The sequence below is a fragment of the Labrus mixtus genome, chromosome 7 (genome assembly GCF_963584025.1).
Source record: "Labrus mixtus chromosome 7, fLabMix1.1, whole genome shotgun sequence".
Taxonomy (NCBI): Eukaryota; Metazoa; Chordata; class Actinopteri; order Labriformes; family Labridae; genus Labrus; species Labrus mixtus.
The window spans coordinates 16,967,521-16,982,677 of NC_083618.1; the positions used below are offsets into that span (position 1 = coordinate 16,967,521).

General features: G+C 40.7%; 1 protein-coding gene across 4 annotated transcripts; it reads right to left on the reverse strand.

Annotated features, from left to right (window-relative positions):
- Nucleotides 1-2,057: 2,057 nt before the first annotated feature.
- On the reverse strand, nucleotides 2,058-14,258 carry tfap2c (transcription factor AP-2 gamma (activating enhancer binding protein 2 gamma)). 4 transcript variants are annotated; one of them, XM_061043309.1, is made up of 8 exons: nucleotides 14,164-14,258; nucleotides 10,172-10,633; nucleotides 9,682-9,733; nucleotides 8,359-8,430; nucleotides 7,606-7,828; nucleotides 5,603-5,721; nucleotides 3,829-3,970; nucleotides 2,058-3,646 (listed from the first exon to the last, which is right to left on the reverse strand). In XM_061043309.1, the coding sequence occupies exons 1-8, from the start codon at nucleotides 14,191-14,193 to the stop codon at nucleotides 3,352-3,354; spliced, it is 1,395 nt and encodes a 464-aa protein (XP_060899292.1). In that variant the 5' UTR covers nucleotides 14,194-14,258; the 3' UTR covers nucleotides 2,058-3,351. The 4 variants fall into 4 exon arrangements, with proteins under 4 accessions (XP_060899292.1, XP_060899291.1, XP_060899294.1 ...); XM_061043308.1 differs by lacking the exon at nucleotides 14,164-14,258 and adding an exon at nucleotides 11,314-11,757; XM_061043311.1 differs by lacking the exon at nucleotides 8,359-8,430.
- Nucleotides 14,259-15,157: the final 899 nt, after the last annotated feature.

Here is a 15,157-nt window from a genome sequence, read left to right on the forward strand (position 1 = left end):
CTCAACATGTAGTGCGGCCTTTGTGAAACACTGCTTTCACCTAGTGACCTCCAAAGATGGCTATAGAGCTAATGCAGCACTGATAATGAGAAATATTGGTGTAAGACATTACTGTGCATTGCATAAAAAGGCAGAAACAAACAGTCTTTGTTCTAGTAGCATACTTTAAAGTAGGACAACTGATCAAACTTATATAAGTGAAAAAGTTGTGGATGTGAAATGTGCTCACACAGCACATCACATAAAATAAAAAGGTAAAAACAAGACCCAGAGCATATTTCTGCTTGCTCTTTCTGAGTGAACGTAATTGAACCGTAGAAGACTTTTAAATGATTTGACTTCTAGCCTCTTATTGGACATTATAAACAACTACTTCATACTTAAAGTAATGTATATGGAGAATGTCTTGCTGCCATATTCTGTTATGATGTCTTCAAAAATGCTGGCAGGTCACATGTCTGTTTTTTATGTTATGCACTGAAGGATAGGACAAGGAGTTGTCTTTTCTCTGCGTTGTTTTCTGAGCCAGTTCATTTTTAATCTATGGGGAAGAAGGCACACATTGATTAAAAATCATGGAAGCGCAATAAAGCAACAATGCCTGTTTTGAAGATGAAGTATAAGGTACAGGTCTTTGGTTGACATGTTGGTGGATTGAGTAAAGATTTGTCAGAAAATGTAATTCTCAAGCAAATTACAGATACTGGAAAAAATCGGTTTATGTACAAGTATCTATATTTTATTACTTTCCACATATTATACAAATATTACACATTGTAAATCCAACGTTTTGTCCAGTGTCAGTGCCCTGTCTTGGTGAAACCATGGCTCAGACACTGGGCATAGCAGCAAGCTCTGAAACCCATAAACACAGAGACCACATGAATCAGCAGAGACTGGCTCTGGGAGTGATGATGAAGCAATCTTGCGCCACACATGTAAATCCCATCTACAGTTTTTTTTTTTTTTTTTTTTTTGCACCTCTTCTTTTCTCACAGACATCAAAGGAAGTGTCGCCTGCAGAGAGGAACCTGCAACACGACATTTGCATAGATAGAGTACACCTGCATAGATAGAGCACACCTGCAGAAAAGACAGGAAAAAATAAAACGAGGTGGAGACACCAGACTATACCATATTCAGGAAGAGAGGATGTCAAACGAAATGATCTTTCTGTCCTGTGTCATGTGTCTCTTCTTTTTAACAAACAGAAATAAGCCATCATATTGTCAGTTGTGGATCTCATGTATCACATGATGTTGTTTCTTTCTGCCTTCCCAAACCACACAGGCTATTTGTGAAGCTGAAGTGACAGTGAATAATGATACCTACTGTTCATTTGAGTTTGGGTATTTTTTTTGCTCCTTATTAATAGAAGAAACATCCAACACATGACTTTACAAGCATCTGTGAGCTGAAATGTTCTAAGCGCACTAAAAGAAATTGTGTATTTTAAGCCCCATTTCCAACGAGCGGTCCGGTTCAGTTCAGTTCAGTTCACATTTATTGGCGTGTCACAAGTCGGGAATGGTACCACCCTACTTAAGCCTTGTTTTGAACAAGCGGTCCGGTTTGGTTAAGTACAGTTTGGTACGGTCTGAAACGATAAACCCTGATCTTGCTTGCGTTTTCCCAGCCAGCCTTACCCTTTGGTAAGTGAGGTGTAAGCAGGATGGGGACAGTCGCGTCAGCTACTGAAGAATGTGACACAGTAAACGAGGGGCAACAATGGAGCACGTCCAGCATTTTGCATTTGTTCTTTTTGGCATGTGGCTGTTTATCACAAGAAGAAGACAAGCTTTAATTGAGAGAAGGCTGCAGGCCGCAAGGAAAAAGAGTTTGAAATTACTCTTTCAAAATCCAAGGGATGTTTAGAGATGGCGCTTTTGGTGTTTGTCCTTTATTACCGCTGTCACATGTAAAGTGACGATTCTTTTGGTCAATCAACCGACTGCAGTGTGTACAACAGCCCGTTGGGGTCGGGTCGGTATGCTTGGAATCCCTAGCAATTTTTTTTTATATTGTCTAAACAAGACCAATGACTCTCTGAACCAGGCTTGAGTCTTTTCATTTCATTTTTATTTTTCCTGAAACTTTAAAACAGTTTTATTTTACATATTTTCAACAAAAAAAAAAAAAGTATATCATGCCCACTTCCTAACCTCTACTCGATAAAAAACTAACCCATTTATAAAAGTTGAACACGTCATCATAAAAAGTGAAACCATACACCAGAGGGAAACCATTATTTACACAAGCCCATTAAATTACAACATAAATTAGAAAATATTTACATCCAGGACAAGACACTGGATAAAATTCTATGTTTGGAATTTAATGTCTAATTAAAAACATTTTCAAGAAATAAAAAAAAAAGGAATATGTACATTTACGCACACTCTCACAACATACACACATTCAAGCAGGGCTGAACTGGGGGTGGTGTGGGGGGGGGGTGGAGGGTAGGTCGATGGTAACTTTGGGTTTAAATACTAAGAATGAGAAATACCTAATATGGTCACAAAAGTAACAAGTTTCTGCTGCTTAAAAGAGCAACAATGGAAGCATTGCTATGCCTGTTATCCACATGAACACTGAAGAGGCTTTAAAGTCTCTGGTTCCTGACCAAACACAGACCGACAAACCAAAAATCGTCTTTTTCTCATTCAGGCCTACATAAGATTCAAATCATCTCTCATGAACAAAGCACAATAACACTGGAGCCATTTTGAAGTGGTTGTACAAATCGAGCACAAAACAACAAAAAAATGAAGTGGATTTTCTTCTCTCTCTTTCTCATCAAAAATTGTCCATTGCAAGTCCATTGAGACACAGGAAATCAGTGGATTTGCCTCCAGACAGAGCGGGGGGGGAGGGGGGGAAGCTGAGAGGAATTCACAGCCACAGCAACTCATCTTGAAATGATGTCCTCTAGGGAGAAAAAAAAAACAGTATGCACTTTGTTCCTTTTGCTCCTCCTGTCAACAGAAAGCAGGTCCCATGGTTGTAGCTTCAGCACATGGGCAACTGTGTGGAACTGCAAAGTGGTAAGGATGATATGTGTGTCACGCCTCTTAAAAAGTGGGCTCCCAATAGGACCAGGACTTGGGCCTTCGCTATGGGCTGGAGTTGCAGCAAACTGTGACAAGTTCTTATCTCAAACAATCTGATATCAATTCAACAGTGCGAGTACGCACACACACACACTCGCTAATTCAGCTCTCAAAAATGACAATACATATCAATCGATTTTTTTTTTTAAAGTCCAAAAAAAAAAAGGGCAGACAGGGCAGCAAGATCGAGGGACTCAAGGGTTTTTCTCTAGTTCATAGGGATTCTCCTTCCAAGCTCTCATTTCCTGTGCTTGTCCATTTTGTCGGTAGATTTGCTCCCACTGTCTGAGGAGCCCTGGGTGTCGCTACCAGAGCTCAGGTACATCTTGTCCACTTGTTTTAGCGCCTCGTTCAGATAGTTCTGCAGCGAGGTCATGGCGGCGCAGATTGCCGGAGAGCCGAAGCCGTGAGTGATGAGACTGAAGTGGGTGAGGCAGCCCTGGATCCCAGGCTCCATGATGGGGGCCGGCCGAGAGTTTCCCAGAGGTGAGCGGTCCTGGGTGAGCAGGTCAGTGAACTCTTTGCAGATTTGCCTGAAGGTAGAAAACCAGAATGATTTAGGAGGAGGGGGAAATAACTTAGCTACATGCACTGCTATATTGTGATCTTTTGAACACCCACATCAGTAAACATTCAATATATGTCGGCTTGGTAAGTCCTAATTTGCTACAGGTCAGCTTCTATTCAAATTTAAAGCATTCATCCAGACACTTACTTTGCAGCGAGTAGCATGTTCTTGCGAGAGTTAACCTCGTTGCGTTCCACGTGCGGCCGGCCCAGGTATTCAGCGATCGCCTTTGCAGGGAACTCCGTCTCACACACGTAACCGAAGTCTCTCGCTAAATGAACAGCTTCGCCTACAAGGAGAAGAAAAGAAAGGAAGCATGTAAGATGAAGAATAACGATGTCTCTACCGAGAGTTTATTATTATTTACACAGACACACTGGTCAAAGATCAAATAGTCATCAGGCCGGTCTCAGCCATTTATCAATTCAGAGCATTATACCCCCCCTCCCCCCTTTGAACCTGATTCACACAAGCATCAAGGCACATGAAGTGAAGCAGCTGAACTCCAGAATAATCGTCTGTACACAGTCTTCTAGCTCGGGGACACGCGAGCAACCGAGATGAATATATTTCCGTCTTGAGGGTGGTTTGACTTGCATGGTCATAATGGGCTTAGTGAAATAAATGCTATCAAAGAGAGCCCGGGGCCCTAACAGCACCGCTTAATGATAGAAACGCGCATCACTTGAGGACACGGGCGACTATTCAGAAGCACAAGCTTTAAGGTCAGCAGACCCTCCTGGCGAGCCGAACACGAGATAACAAGGCTTAATTCAGCTTTGAAGGTCTCTAAATAACACAAGCCTGCAGTCATTCTCCTGCACAGAACCGTCAGCCCATTTATAAAAATCAAGCGTGTGGTGAGCAAGGGGGGGGGGGGGGGATATTCTACTTTAGCCCGCGGCAGGTGGATGTGATTAAAGTGATAACTATTCATAGTGAAGTGTTACCGCCTGGGTAAGGTATGATGGTGTTTTTTTTAGTATTCAAAGTGTGATGACAAGGTAGGGTGAAGGTGTAGAGTGTGTCATCATTAGAAGTACGTAACTCACAGGAAACAAGTAAAGAGCTGCGGCCGTGTGACACAATGAAGACTTTCAAAGACCTTAGGTTTTCAACATTTTCCGTACTTTAACTTTTTGATACCGCGTGTTTTAAAAAAAATACAATTTGCATTCTTTGGATGATCAAAAGTTTTGAAAAGTACCAAAACTTTACAAAAACCTAAAACTAATGATCTTCCTTTAGCAAAAGAGAGAGAGCGAGCATTGTCTAAATTGGCATTGGCAATACATTGGCAACATATTTGTGCGATCAGTGCAGGAGATTGTCATTTTTTTGATAGTTAAGAACATGAAATTATCCAATATTGGGGGGATTGGGCTTGTTTCTTTGTTGCCATGGTATCAAAACAGGTATCGATATCAATATGTTTGATTTAGAATTTTAAAATAGACTAAGAAATATTTGTTTTGCGGTGTCATTTTAAAAAATGTGATCAAATCAGTGCATCAGTCAACATTAACATTATGCAGACACCTGAGATACCTGAGAGACACGGCGTTCTTTTTTACTTTTAGAGACGCCCAGGTTCCATTCAAATATCAACTGAGTCGTTCTGATTTTGACAGAATCACAAAGGACGCCAAAGTACAACTAATACCCAATCATGGATCAACTTGGATAAATCAAACAACGTTCACTCAGAAAGAAAACTCTGCAGCATTCTCATTGTCGTCATGCAACGGGGTATTTCAACATGAATGGCTGTTTAGAGACACTGTGCCCTACTGAAAACACACATGCACTCTGGGAATGAGATTGACGCTCTCGCACAGTTACAGCGACATTCCAGCCGTAGCAAACAGCAATTACACCTGAGAAGGTGCTACGCTAAGCACTGCTGAGTGACATGCCATACCTTCTACTAGTGAGGTAAGTAGAGTTACGTTAGCCGCCTTCCTCCTTCCGGCGGGCAGGTTGAGCCCAATCTTGTCCAGCTTTTCTCTCAGAGAGCGGCCTCCATTTTTTGACTTGGCTCTGCACAAACGGAAACAGAAAAAAAAAAATGGTACTAAGTTAACAGCTGAACCGTTGAGAGGAAACACAGTCCAATAATGCAGGATTCAAATCTGTTTTTTATACAAAATGTTGAAATCGGTGGAAATGATTTGATGGTGGATTTAAAGAGTCAATATAGTGCCAATCCCTTTTCATGTAATCTGGACTATTTCACATCTATTAGTATCTGTATTAAGGATATTAACAAATGTTCTTATCATTAGCTTTGTCAATTGTGCTTTCCCTAAGATTCAGACACTGCAGAACATGCTGAATTAAATATTTAAACAGTTTTTGGTGTTATGTTGTCTATTTCAATCTCATTTTATTGCTGCCACTTTCCTGCCACTGAAGTCTTTTTGAATTGAAATGAATTGACTTAATGTCCCATGAGGCTGTTAATTCTTTCCTGTAGAATATCTTACTGAGCACACTTGATAACAAATAAACTCATCAAACAGGCTTCCCTGACCCAAAAAACACTGACAAAATTGTTGATTCAACTCAAATAAAAATGGCTGAAGAATCACTTGTATACATCAGCAGGAACGGTTAAACTCCCCAATTGACAAGGAGGATTTTTTTTCCGCCTGACTGGCTGGCGAGCTCTGCCTCTCCATGGCGGGTGCATCTTTAGGGAGGCATGTGTGTACGAGTGTCCTCACCCCCCCATCACCCCCTCCTCCCTTCTGTCCCTCTGCTAACGATCTCGCCTCCTATTGCTATATGACCTACTTAAAAAAGTGTCATATTGTGTGTGTGTGTGTGTGTGTGTGTGTGTGTGTGTGTGTGTGTGTGTGTGTGTGTGTGTGTGTGTGTGTGTGCATGTCAGCATTAACACAGGCACATGGGAAGTGGCAAACATGCGACTTCAAGCACAAAACGCTCCGGTCAGCGGCGTTGAGTTTGTACTATAACCTCACAGTCCCTCTGCAGACTGCCACACTAACACATGTGCCATAAGGTCAACTGCTCTGCCTCGGATAAACGTACCCATGCTGCAACCCCTTGGCAAACGCACAACAAAACACCCACAGAGTCTGTAGATTGGTACTAAGTGTGTTGATGTAACCTATCCCCGGAGGAAGCACAGAACCAAAAATGCAGACCACACAAAGAATGTCACGAACCTTACGCAAAAAAAAAAAAAAATGATGAGCTCCAGTAACTGAGACAAGCTGTGCTTTTAGAAAAGATTTTCCCATGAGCCTCTGAGCGTTAGTCTACAGAGCGGGAACTCTGCAGTCTGATTATTCACTTCTGAGATAACACCACTGCATCATCAATACACTGACAGAATCCTACTTCAGAACAGAAGTTGTGGATCTGGACTCCTTATGGGGTGTCTGAGTTACACTGATTTTTTTATTCAAGAAACTGATACATTTTTTTGGTTTTATAAGCATATTTATCTAAACTTCATGTAAATATAAAGTCCTAAAATGTGTTACCGGAAACACTGACTGCTAAAATGTTGCTAGCTTTGGCTACATTCTGCTCTGGCAGTGCATTGTTTATATTTGCAGCTCAAAAAGGGTAGTTGCCAGAGGAATTAATAATATATATAATGGCTGAGATAAGTAGATTATTAGGTGGATTTTATTCAAATTGTGTTATCATATTTGTGCATCAGTCACAGCAAAAACCCCAAATTCCATTTCAGGCAGAAGCAGAGGCATTTTGTATCAGTATGTCTGTGGAATAACTGAAATACAGACACCAACAAAAACCCAGGGCTGTTCATTATGTTTGTGGTTAGCATCCCTGAAACTTTGTGAATCAGTTCTCGCTCTGTTATGTAGTGGACTTTGGAAACAGTAGTAAATCCAGCCTCCTGGCCTGTTCAAGTGTCTGAGCTCTGACCTGCGTAAAACTCCTCCCAGGAGCGATGCGTTCAGACACTCCGGGGGCGACAGGCGTCTCTGGACCTCAGCCACTGTGACTTTGTACTTGGAAGTGGAGCTCAGCAAGGAGAGACGGCCGGGCACCGAGCAAAACACCTCCGTGGGGTTTGATACCATTCCCAGCAGGGACTCCTTCTGGAAAGGAAGACCCAGCGCGTTGCCTTTAGGTAGAGTGACAGGACCTGCAGGGCAAGGGGGGGGGGAGAACAAATAGGTTAGCTAAATCATGAAGATGTACAGAGGAAAATAAAAAAAAAGATTCTGGTTTGCAATTAAAGTGTTTATATATGCACTTTTCTGTATGAGCTCTAATGGTTATAATCCTTTCAGAGCAAAAAGAGAATCTGTGTTTTCTTGTAAATTATCACGAGGAAGAGTGTGTGTACAGCTCTGCATAACTGACAAAACCAGTGTCTGCCTTGGACTTTTAGAAATATATTGTGTGGTTTTCCAAACATAGGCTGGTTAAACAGCTGAATTTCCTCATGCCAAACACCATCCACAAACAGAAACACACACAGACTGCCTCTCATCTAAGCCCCAGATGCACCTCGGTACTGTTTTTGCATTTGGTCTCACAGGCTCTGGATTTTTAGCATTGTTGTGTTAGACGTATTTTAATAACCCCCCCCCTCCAACAAAAGCACTGACAAGAATCAGACAAACAAAACAAGTACAGCACACTACAAAACACAGCTATCTTCATCCTCACCCGCAAGAATGCCCCCCTGATAATAAGTCCTCTGTAAGCGATCAAGGTTCCTGCCACCTCGCAGTCCTAATACTGAGACAAAAATCACAGAATCACATGAGTACTTTAAAGCTCCTCTGGGGCACATTGCTGGGAATGACACGCTATTGTTTACAAGTGGAAAACCTAAATCGCCCGTAGCGTGCCCTTAAGCATGGGAACAATATAATGAGCCATCACTGATTTACATAGCACATGGGGACTGGTTGGTTTATTGTGCCATGCAAGAAGATGTCTGATTGTAAATATGTGGAGGGGGATAGGATTGTAAAACTTTTTCATAGTCATTCTTAACAGAAAACACTGCATGTAGTTTAAAAAATCACACAATAATTGAATAAAACACCAACATAGTCAGGCATGATAATGAGAAGCTAAGGCATATGGTTTGCTTTGAAAATCGACCTCTTATGATTCAATATTACATAACATTTTTATGAGTTTTAACAGGATTTAATAAATGCGTTTATCTTTCATCCCTCACTAAATCCTGTGCATGGTTTGAATAAATGTACCAAAGTGGAAGGATTCTTCTCAAGCTGACCTCTCTCTGACTCAAAGGCCGTTTAATGGAGCCCTGATGACAAAACAGCAGGAATAAGTTCTCCTGCAAAACAGTTCATGTCCCAACAAATTACTAAACTGTCCTTCACATGCAAACCCTTAATGCCACACCCCGCCAAAAGCTGGTTCCGCAGAGCCAAACATTGCGGCGAGATCAACTCGTAATTTCCTGCTAACGTGGACTGAAAAGCGCAGCATTTGCAAGCTTAACCGGCCCAATGATGATCCAAAGCTTTCCTCTTCTCTCGCAGTCAACGGCGAAGATTGCTCAATTTTCGTGTCTTGTCAATAGCCTGTCGTTTATGAAAAGAATCACTTTTTTTCCCCCACTGGGCAACCATTCAAACACCTTCACCAACAGAATGGGCTCTGGATCATATCAAGCTTAGATAAGTGCATCGTGTGGCTGTGAGGATTATCAGTGTATGCAGTGCAAGTACAAATACAAGACTCCTCCTGTGTTCCACTCATGCACTGAGTGCCCTGACATGCCACTATAGAAGTAATTGTTATGACAATTCCAAGTATGTGGAGAGTGAAAAAAAACACAGTGCTTACGGTAAATTTCCAGCCCTTGCCAGTAATTACAGCATCTTTATTTGGTTGTACAAAGGCACATGTACCCCAGGCGGCAACTTTTTTCTTCCCCTTTTCTCTCAAACCAAAAGAGCTTCAGCTCTCTTGCTCTAAAGATTGTATTTAAACAAGTAGTAAACTCACCTTTTTTGATGACTGTCTGATCTGCCATAATAATACTGTGGTCATCTACATGCTGATAAAAAAAAAAGGAAAGAAACAGCAATTAGCAATCACTCGCATTGTTGCTAAACACAATTATAAAGAAATGGCATAAACATTTATATTGTTATATCGTGTTAAAAAAAAAATACAGAGAACTCGTCAAGGAAAACACAATCATATGCACTGCATTAAAAACGTAATATCAGACAAAGACAGCATCTATATATTTTTTTCCAAATGTTGAACTTTGATCTAAATGACCTTTTCTCACTTGTCCACATTCATGTAAAAATAAAAACAATATAGTATTTCATTCTAACATAAAAACATCAAGTTCAAGGAGTTTATTAAGGGACGTTTGGTGATTTTTTTGTTAGGTAGCCCAGTTAACTTTAGTTGTATTGCCTGCCTAAGCAGTATCCATTAGTGTTTTAGTCTGTAAGTATTGTTCTCAGTCAAATTCACTCACTTGGACATCTTCCAGTCCGTGTCCCATGTCGTGCATCCCCATGTTATCACCAATAACCGACGAGTCTATACTGTGAGCGTGCGGGGGCAGCAGCTCCGGCCGGCGGAACCCTTCCCTCCTCACCCCGGACGAACCTCCCTCCAGGCCCAGGATCTGACTCGCCAACCCGCTCCTCGAGTGAGCTCCGAGCCCATCCTGACCCTGCCTTCCAGGCCATGGCTGCTGCTGGTTCGACGCCTGTGACTGGTGTAAAGAGTTGATATTGAAAGGGTCGCCGAGGTGGGAGTAGGGGTCGCTGGACTGAGGGTAGGAGATAGGCTGGTAAGGGGGCGGGAAGTACGGGGGCTGGAAGTCCGAACTGGCCGAGTGTGAGAGGGAGGGAGACGGGCTGTAGAGGTGTTGGCTGACCGCTGGCAGGTGAGGCAGCCGGGGGTTCCCATTGCTGCTGCCGTCGTGCCTTTCCTGAGGGATGGAAAAGACATGTCAGCTGAGAAAGGTGCAACAAAGATGGCAGGTAGTGTTGACATTTGTCCCTCAGGGGAGTGAAGTGTGTGTTACCCACTGGCATATTGTTCACAGAGGATAATTGTGCAGAGAAGGCGGTGAATAGTTTTAACTCATACATTTGGATGAATGTAGGCCTATGGGCTATTTTATCAATTATTAGGCACGGGAAATAATCGGGTTTTTTTTATTTTATTTTACCAGAAATTAAAATGTTTTGTTTGCTGATACATTGCTATGAAAATGTTATATGTTCGTTTAACCACATTAAAAAATTAGGCTAAAACGTATTTTTTAATTAGCCTACTATTTTCATGCAGGTTATATTATCATTCTGTTATTGTTGTCATAGACATTATAAGCCCATACATTTATTCTGAAAAACTGCATCTTGCTTTTACAGTCGTAGGCGTCTCGCAACTTAATTTGTTTTCCCCCCTAAAGTTTATTTTTTGTAGTTCTTGTCCTCCTGCTGTTGCCAGTTATCCTAACCCGTCTTTATGACTGTTTTCCTTATCATCCCTTGTCATCTCATAATAACTTATTACAAACACATGATAATTCAGCCCAGAGTCACTTTGACAAACTTTTGCTCCCTGTTCTTCAAAGTGAACTTTTTCCGTGTTTTGGAAACTCACCTCGCAGTCGTCCTCATATTTGACGTTGTCGGCTAATTTCCACAACATTGTGACAGAGAAAAAGACCCTCCAAGAAAATATAAAAAATAATTTAAGAAAAATATATTAAAAAAAAAAAAAAGTTGCCGTTCGCGAGTTAATCCAGGTAAAGAAAGAATAAGAGCTTCCTGGTGCTCATGAACAAGGGGCCCCTCGTTGATCGACGTGGTGCAGGATATTACTTGTTGGATGACGACTGAAGAGGAGAACTGACCGAGCGACTGACAGTCCAACCGCAGATATGAGTTCCCACAGCCACAATCAGAGAAAATAATCGTTGTCAACCAATATTTCCCCCCTCTTCGGCCAACGTCCTGTGTAGTTATGCCTTGGAAGTGGGCGAGAGCGGTGCATATAAGAAACTTGACTCCCTCTTATGGACAAAAGAGAGATGTTCAGTCTTTTTGGAGCATATGAGAACTGACTGTACTATATCTGCACAGACGCTCCGAGTGGGCGGCACCCTTCCAGACGACGTCAGTGAAAAGGAAAAATGAAAATACTGCTGATTGGCGGGATAAGCAGCCAATGAAAATTCTGTCCGTATGTATGCAGGCCTACCGTGTCAGACGTGTAAAACCATTGACTTAACTATCGTTCCACTTTTCATGCATTACAGTGTGAATCACTCACCTGCAAGTTTGTTAAACAGTGTTTGTTTTTGGTCTTTTTTTTTATTTGAAGGACACCCATTGTAGCCTACATGTTATAGGATTATATGGAAAAATGTACCGCTAAATAACCAGTAAATGTGTTGCTCCTAAATTGTTTTATTTAATGACGTGTCTGATAGCCTATATTTTCTATAAAACATTAGGCTAGTTCAACCCCAAAAACAGAGTTGCGGTGAAGGATTGCTGCTTTATAGGCTTGTGGTATCACGTTGACCGGAATGCCTCTCAGCCAATCAGATGCCCGGATCTAGATGTTGTAAAATTTCATGGTGAACTTTACAATTAAGAAGTGAAGCGAAGAGTCTGGATTATCACAACAGAAAAATGTTGGTTGTAGGAATTAACTTTTTTTGAATTGATTAGATTTTTAAAGAGGGTTTATTAAAATGTTATTTGTCTATTTTTTTTTAGTTATGTAAAATATATAGACATGTAATGTGGTTTTTGTGTGTTAATAACATTTTGTCAATATAATTTCGGGAAAATACAAGTAACATTATTTTGGTATAGGATACTTAGGCTTATTATAGGCTACGCATTTACTGTCATCTGTAGGCCCAAGACAATAAAAGCCTACTTTGTTTTTATGTTTTTCACATGTTCATTGAGTCCCTATCTAGCCTATATGTTTGAAATATTGTTTCTTAATCTTTTAGTCTACAATTATCCATACATACCTGCTCCCCCACTTGGATGGGCAAACAAACAAAAAAGCCTCGTGACAGTGTAATGCCGGTGTTTCACAGTGGTGGTTAAGTGTTTGTTTCTAACCGCAATAAGCCCGAGGGCCCAGCAGCATCATTCTCCCCAAAACCTCTAAAGCTCAAAGGATCCCAACAAAAACTCTTTCTTCGCCTCATTTACATATTTGGTGGAGCTTTTGCAACGTCCAAAACAACACTGCTTTGAAGCATTGATATGCATCAAAACCCAAAGCAAAGACAAAAGATGTTTGTTGATGCTTTCTCTTCGTTGTTATTTTTAGCCAAATTAACGATAAATAGGCTATAGGTTAATAATACTTTGATATTTTTTCACGATTTATTTTGTTTGTTAAAAAATGAACAAATTCATTGTTTAAAATTGTTTAAAATGTTGTCCCGTCACCACCGATGAATGCCCTCTAGGCCCGTTATATTGTCCATCTATTAATTGGTTTTGTATCATTTGAAGAGCAGGCTACTAAATGTCAGATTATAATTTGTGAGGTTATTAAACAGACCTTTGTCTAACAGCCTGTGGCGTCCGTCCACCCACGCTGTGCTGATCGGCTGTGAGTGAGAACAACGGGACGTGGGTGATCACAAGGATTATCTTTTTTTTCTCTCTCTCTTCTGTTGCTGCGTGTTGATCTTTGGCTTGTTGTGATGCGCGCTGATTAAATGTTATTTTACACTGAAGGGACACAGAGCAGACCTTAAGGAAGTTAATCACGCTTGAACTGACGGTGTTGTCTTGGACGATCGTGATGCTCATCATAAGACAATAAGGAGACTGCAGGGACCACCGGCTCAGCTGATGTCAGGTGTACAGATTAAATGGATCCATGCCGGATAAAATATCAAACAAATCAATGACAGAGTTTATAGCTTGGTGATTTTTCATTTGATTTGATATAGATGGGCTAGAAGTATCCACATGTGCTTTATTAAAATATGATATTTGAATAGGCTTTACCGATAATCCTAAAATTAGCAATTAATTAATTCTACTGAAAATAAACAAATAGCCTCTGATAAAGGCCACTATTTATGTTTACATATAGGCCTACCCTTAATATGTTTTCCGTAGTAGGCCTTTAGCCGACATGTTTAATTTGAGTATGTTTGCATCTGCTAATGGTGAGCCATAAATACATTATAAATAAAATAATATATTTTTAAAAAGCCTGTGTCTAACCATAACAGGTTTGGATTATCTTCAAACTAAATCACTCAAAGTTTTCCTGAGAATGAAGCCCTGCCCTCATCCACAAGAATCACTGGGTGCTGCTCCAAAGCTCACGCGGCGCTGCGCCATTACAAACAGGTGATAATGGTGGAAAGTGATAAAAACAAATATAAACACAACGTGATGTAAGTCGGTTAAAAAAAAAAGAAGTCAGCTGTATGAGAGACCAATCCACGAGTGAACTCACCCTCCAGTCTATCCTCTCCAGCATAGACATCTGCAGAGCTCCAGTCACACAATCCCACTGACACACTGCTGCGGATCACTGAAACCATCCGAGGGAAACACTGCAGACTTCACCTGGCGTTAGCGCAGTGCGCATGCGCCCAAGCATGTAATACACCTGAGAGGGATAAATCAAAACAATCCATCTAAAGTTTACCTAATGAAAGCCTGCGACCATGGTGTTTATGCTAATCAATACCTTTACTTAAATGGATTACGGTGAGTGAAGAAAAATGTAGGTAAAGTGTATAAAGTTTCGTATTTTTGAATCACATTATGTTCAGTCACATGATCAGAGCTTTAATCGGGAAATAATTAAAGTTAACCTTATTTTTTAAATCTGCTTTCGTTAAGAAAAATAAGTAAATCAGTAAAAATGTTATTTATGTTGAAGTTTGAAGGAAAAAGAGAGAAGAAAAGACGTGAGTAAAATTCAAGATGAGGTAATTCCACCCCCCAAAGCCACCTCGCCTCAGGCTGACCAGAAGAATCTGCTTTCAAAAGCAACTGAAGCTTTTTAAGGCCTAAAATGGCTCCTGTTATCTGATCTCCCAAATACTTTGGCTTAAACTAATGAACGGATCAAAGTGTCTCGGCTATGTGGCTTAGAATAGCTGGCATATCTTGTTCTGAGAAAATAACCTTATAGGCCTATACCTTTGTGATCTGCTGCCCTGACACCTGCCAGATAATACAGACTCATCCCACAATTACACTTACAAATAATGAGATGGATTAATATAAGCAATTATGTTTGGCAAACATTTTTTAAATTAAGACCACTTTAACTCATATATTCCAATGTGACAGCATTTAGGCCTATAAGACCAGCTGTAGAAACTATTTTCTTTGGGGGAAAAAAGAGAGAAGTAGGCTATGACATGGAGTGCATATGACTTCAAACTGCATGTTAATAAAATGTTTATAATGTTTGGTCTTTATAAATACGAATCCAC

What these genes read in the sequence shown, in the direction of transcription:
- tfap2c (XM_061043308.1), bottom strand. Translation starts at nt 11,361, where the DNA reads ATGTTGTGGAAATTAGCCGACAACGTCAAATATGAGGACGACTGCGAG. An exon ending in ACGGACTGGAAGATGTCCAA is followed by an intron (nt 9,734 to 10,171) that starts GTGAGTGAATTT and finishes TTTTTTTATCAG; the next exon opens with CATGTAGATGACCACAGTAT. An exon ending in TCAGGGGGGCATTCTTGCGG is followed by an intron (nt 7,829 to 8,358) that starts GTGAGGATGAAG and finishes CTTGCCCTGCAG; the next exon opens with GTCCTGTCACTCTACCTAAA.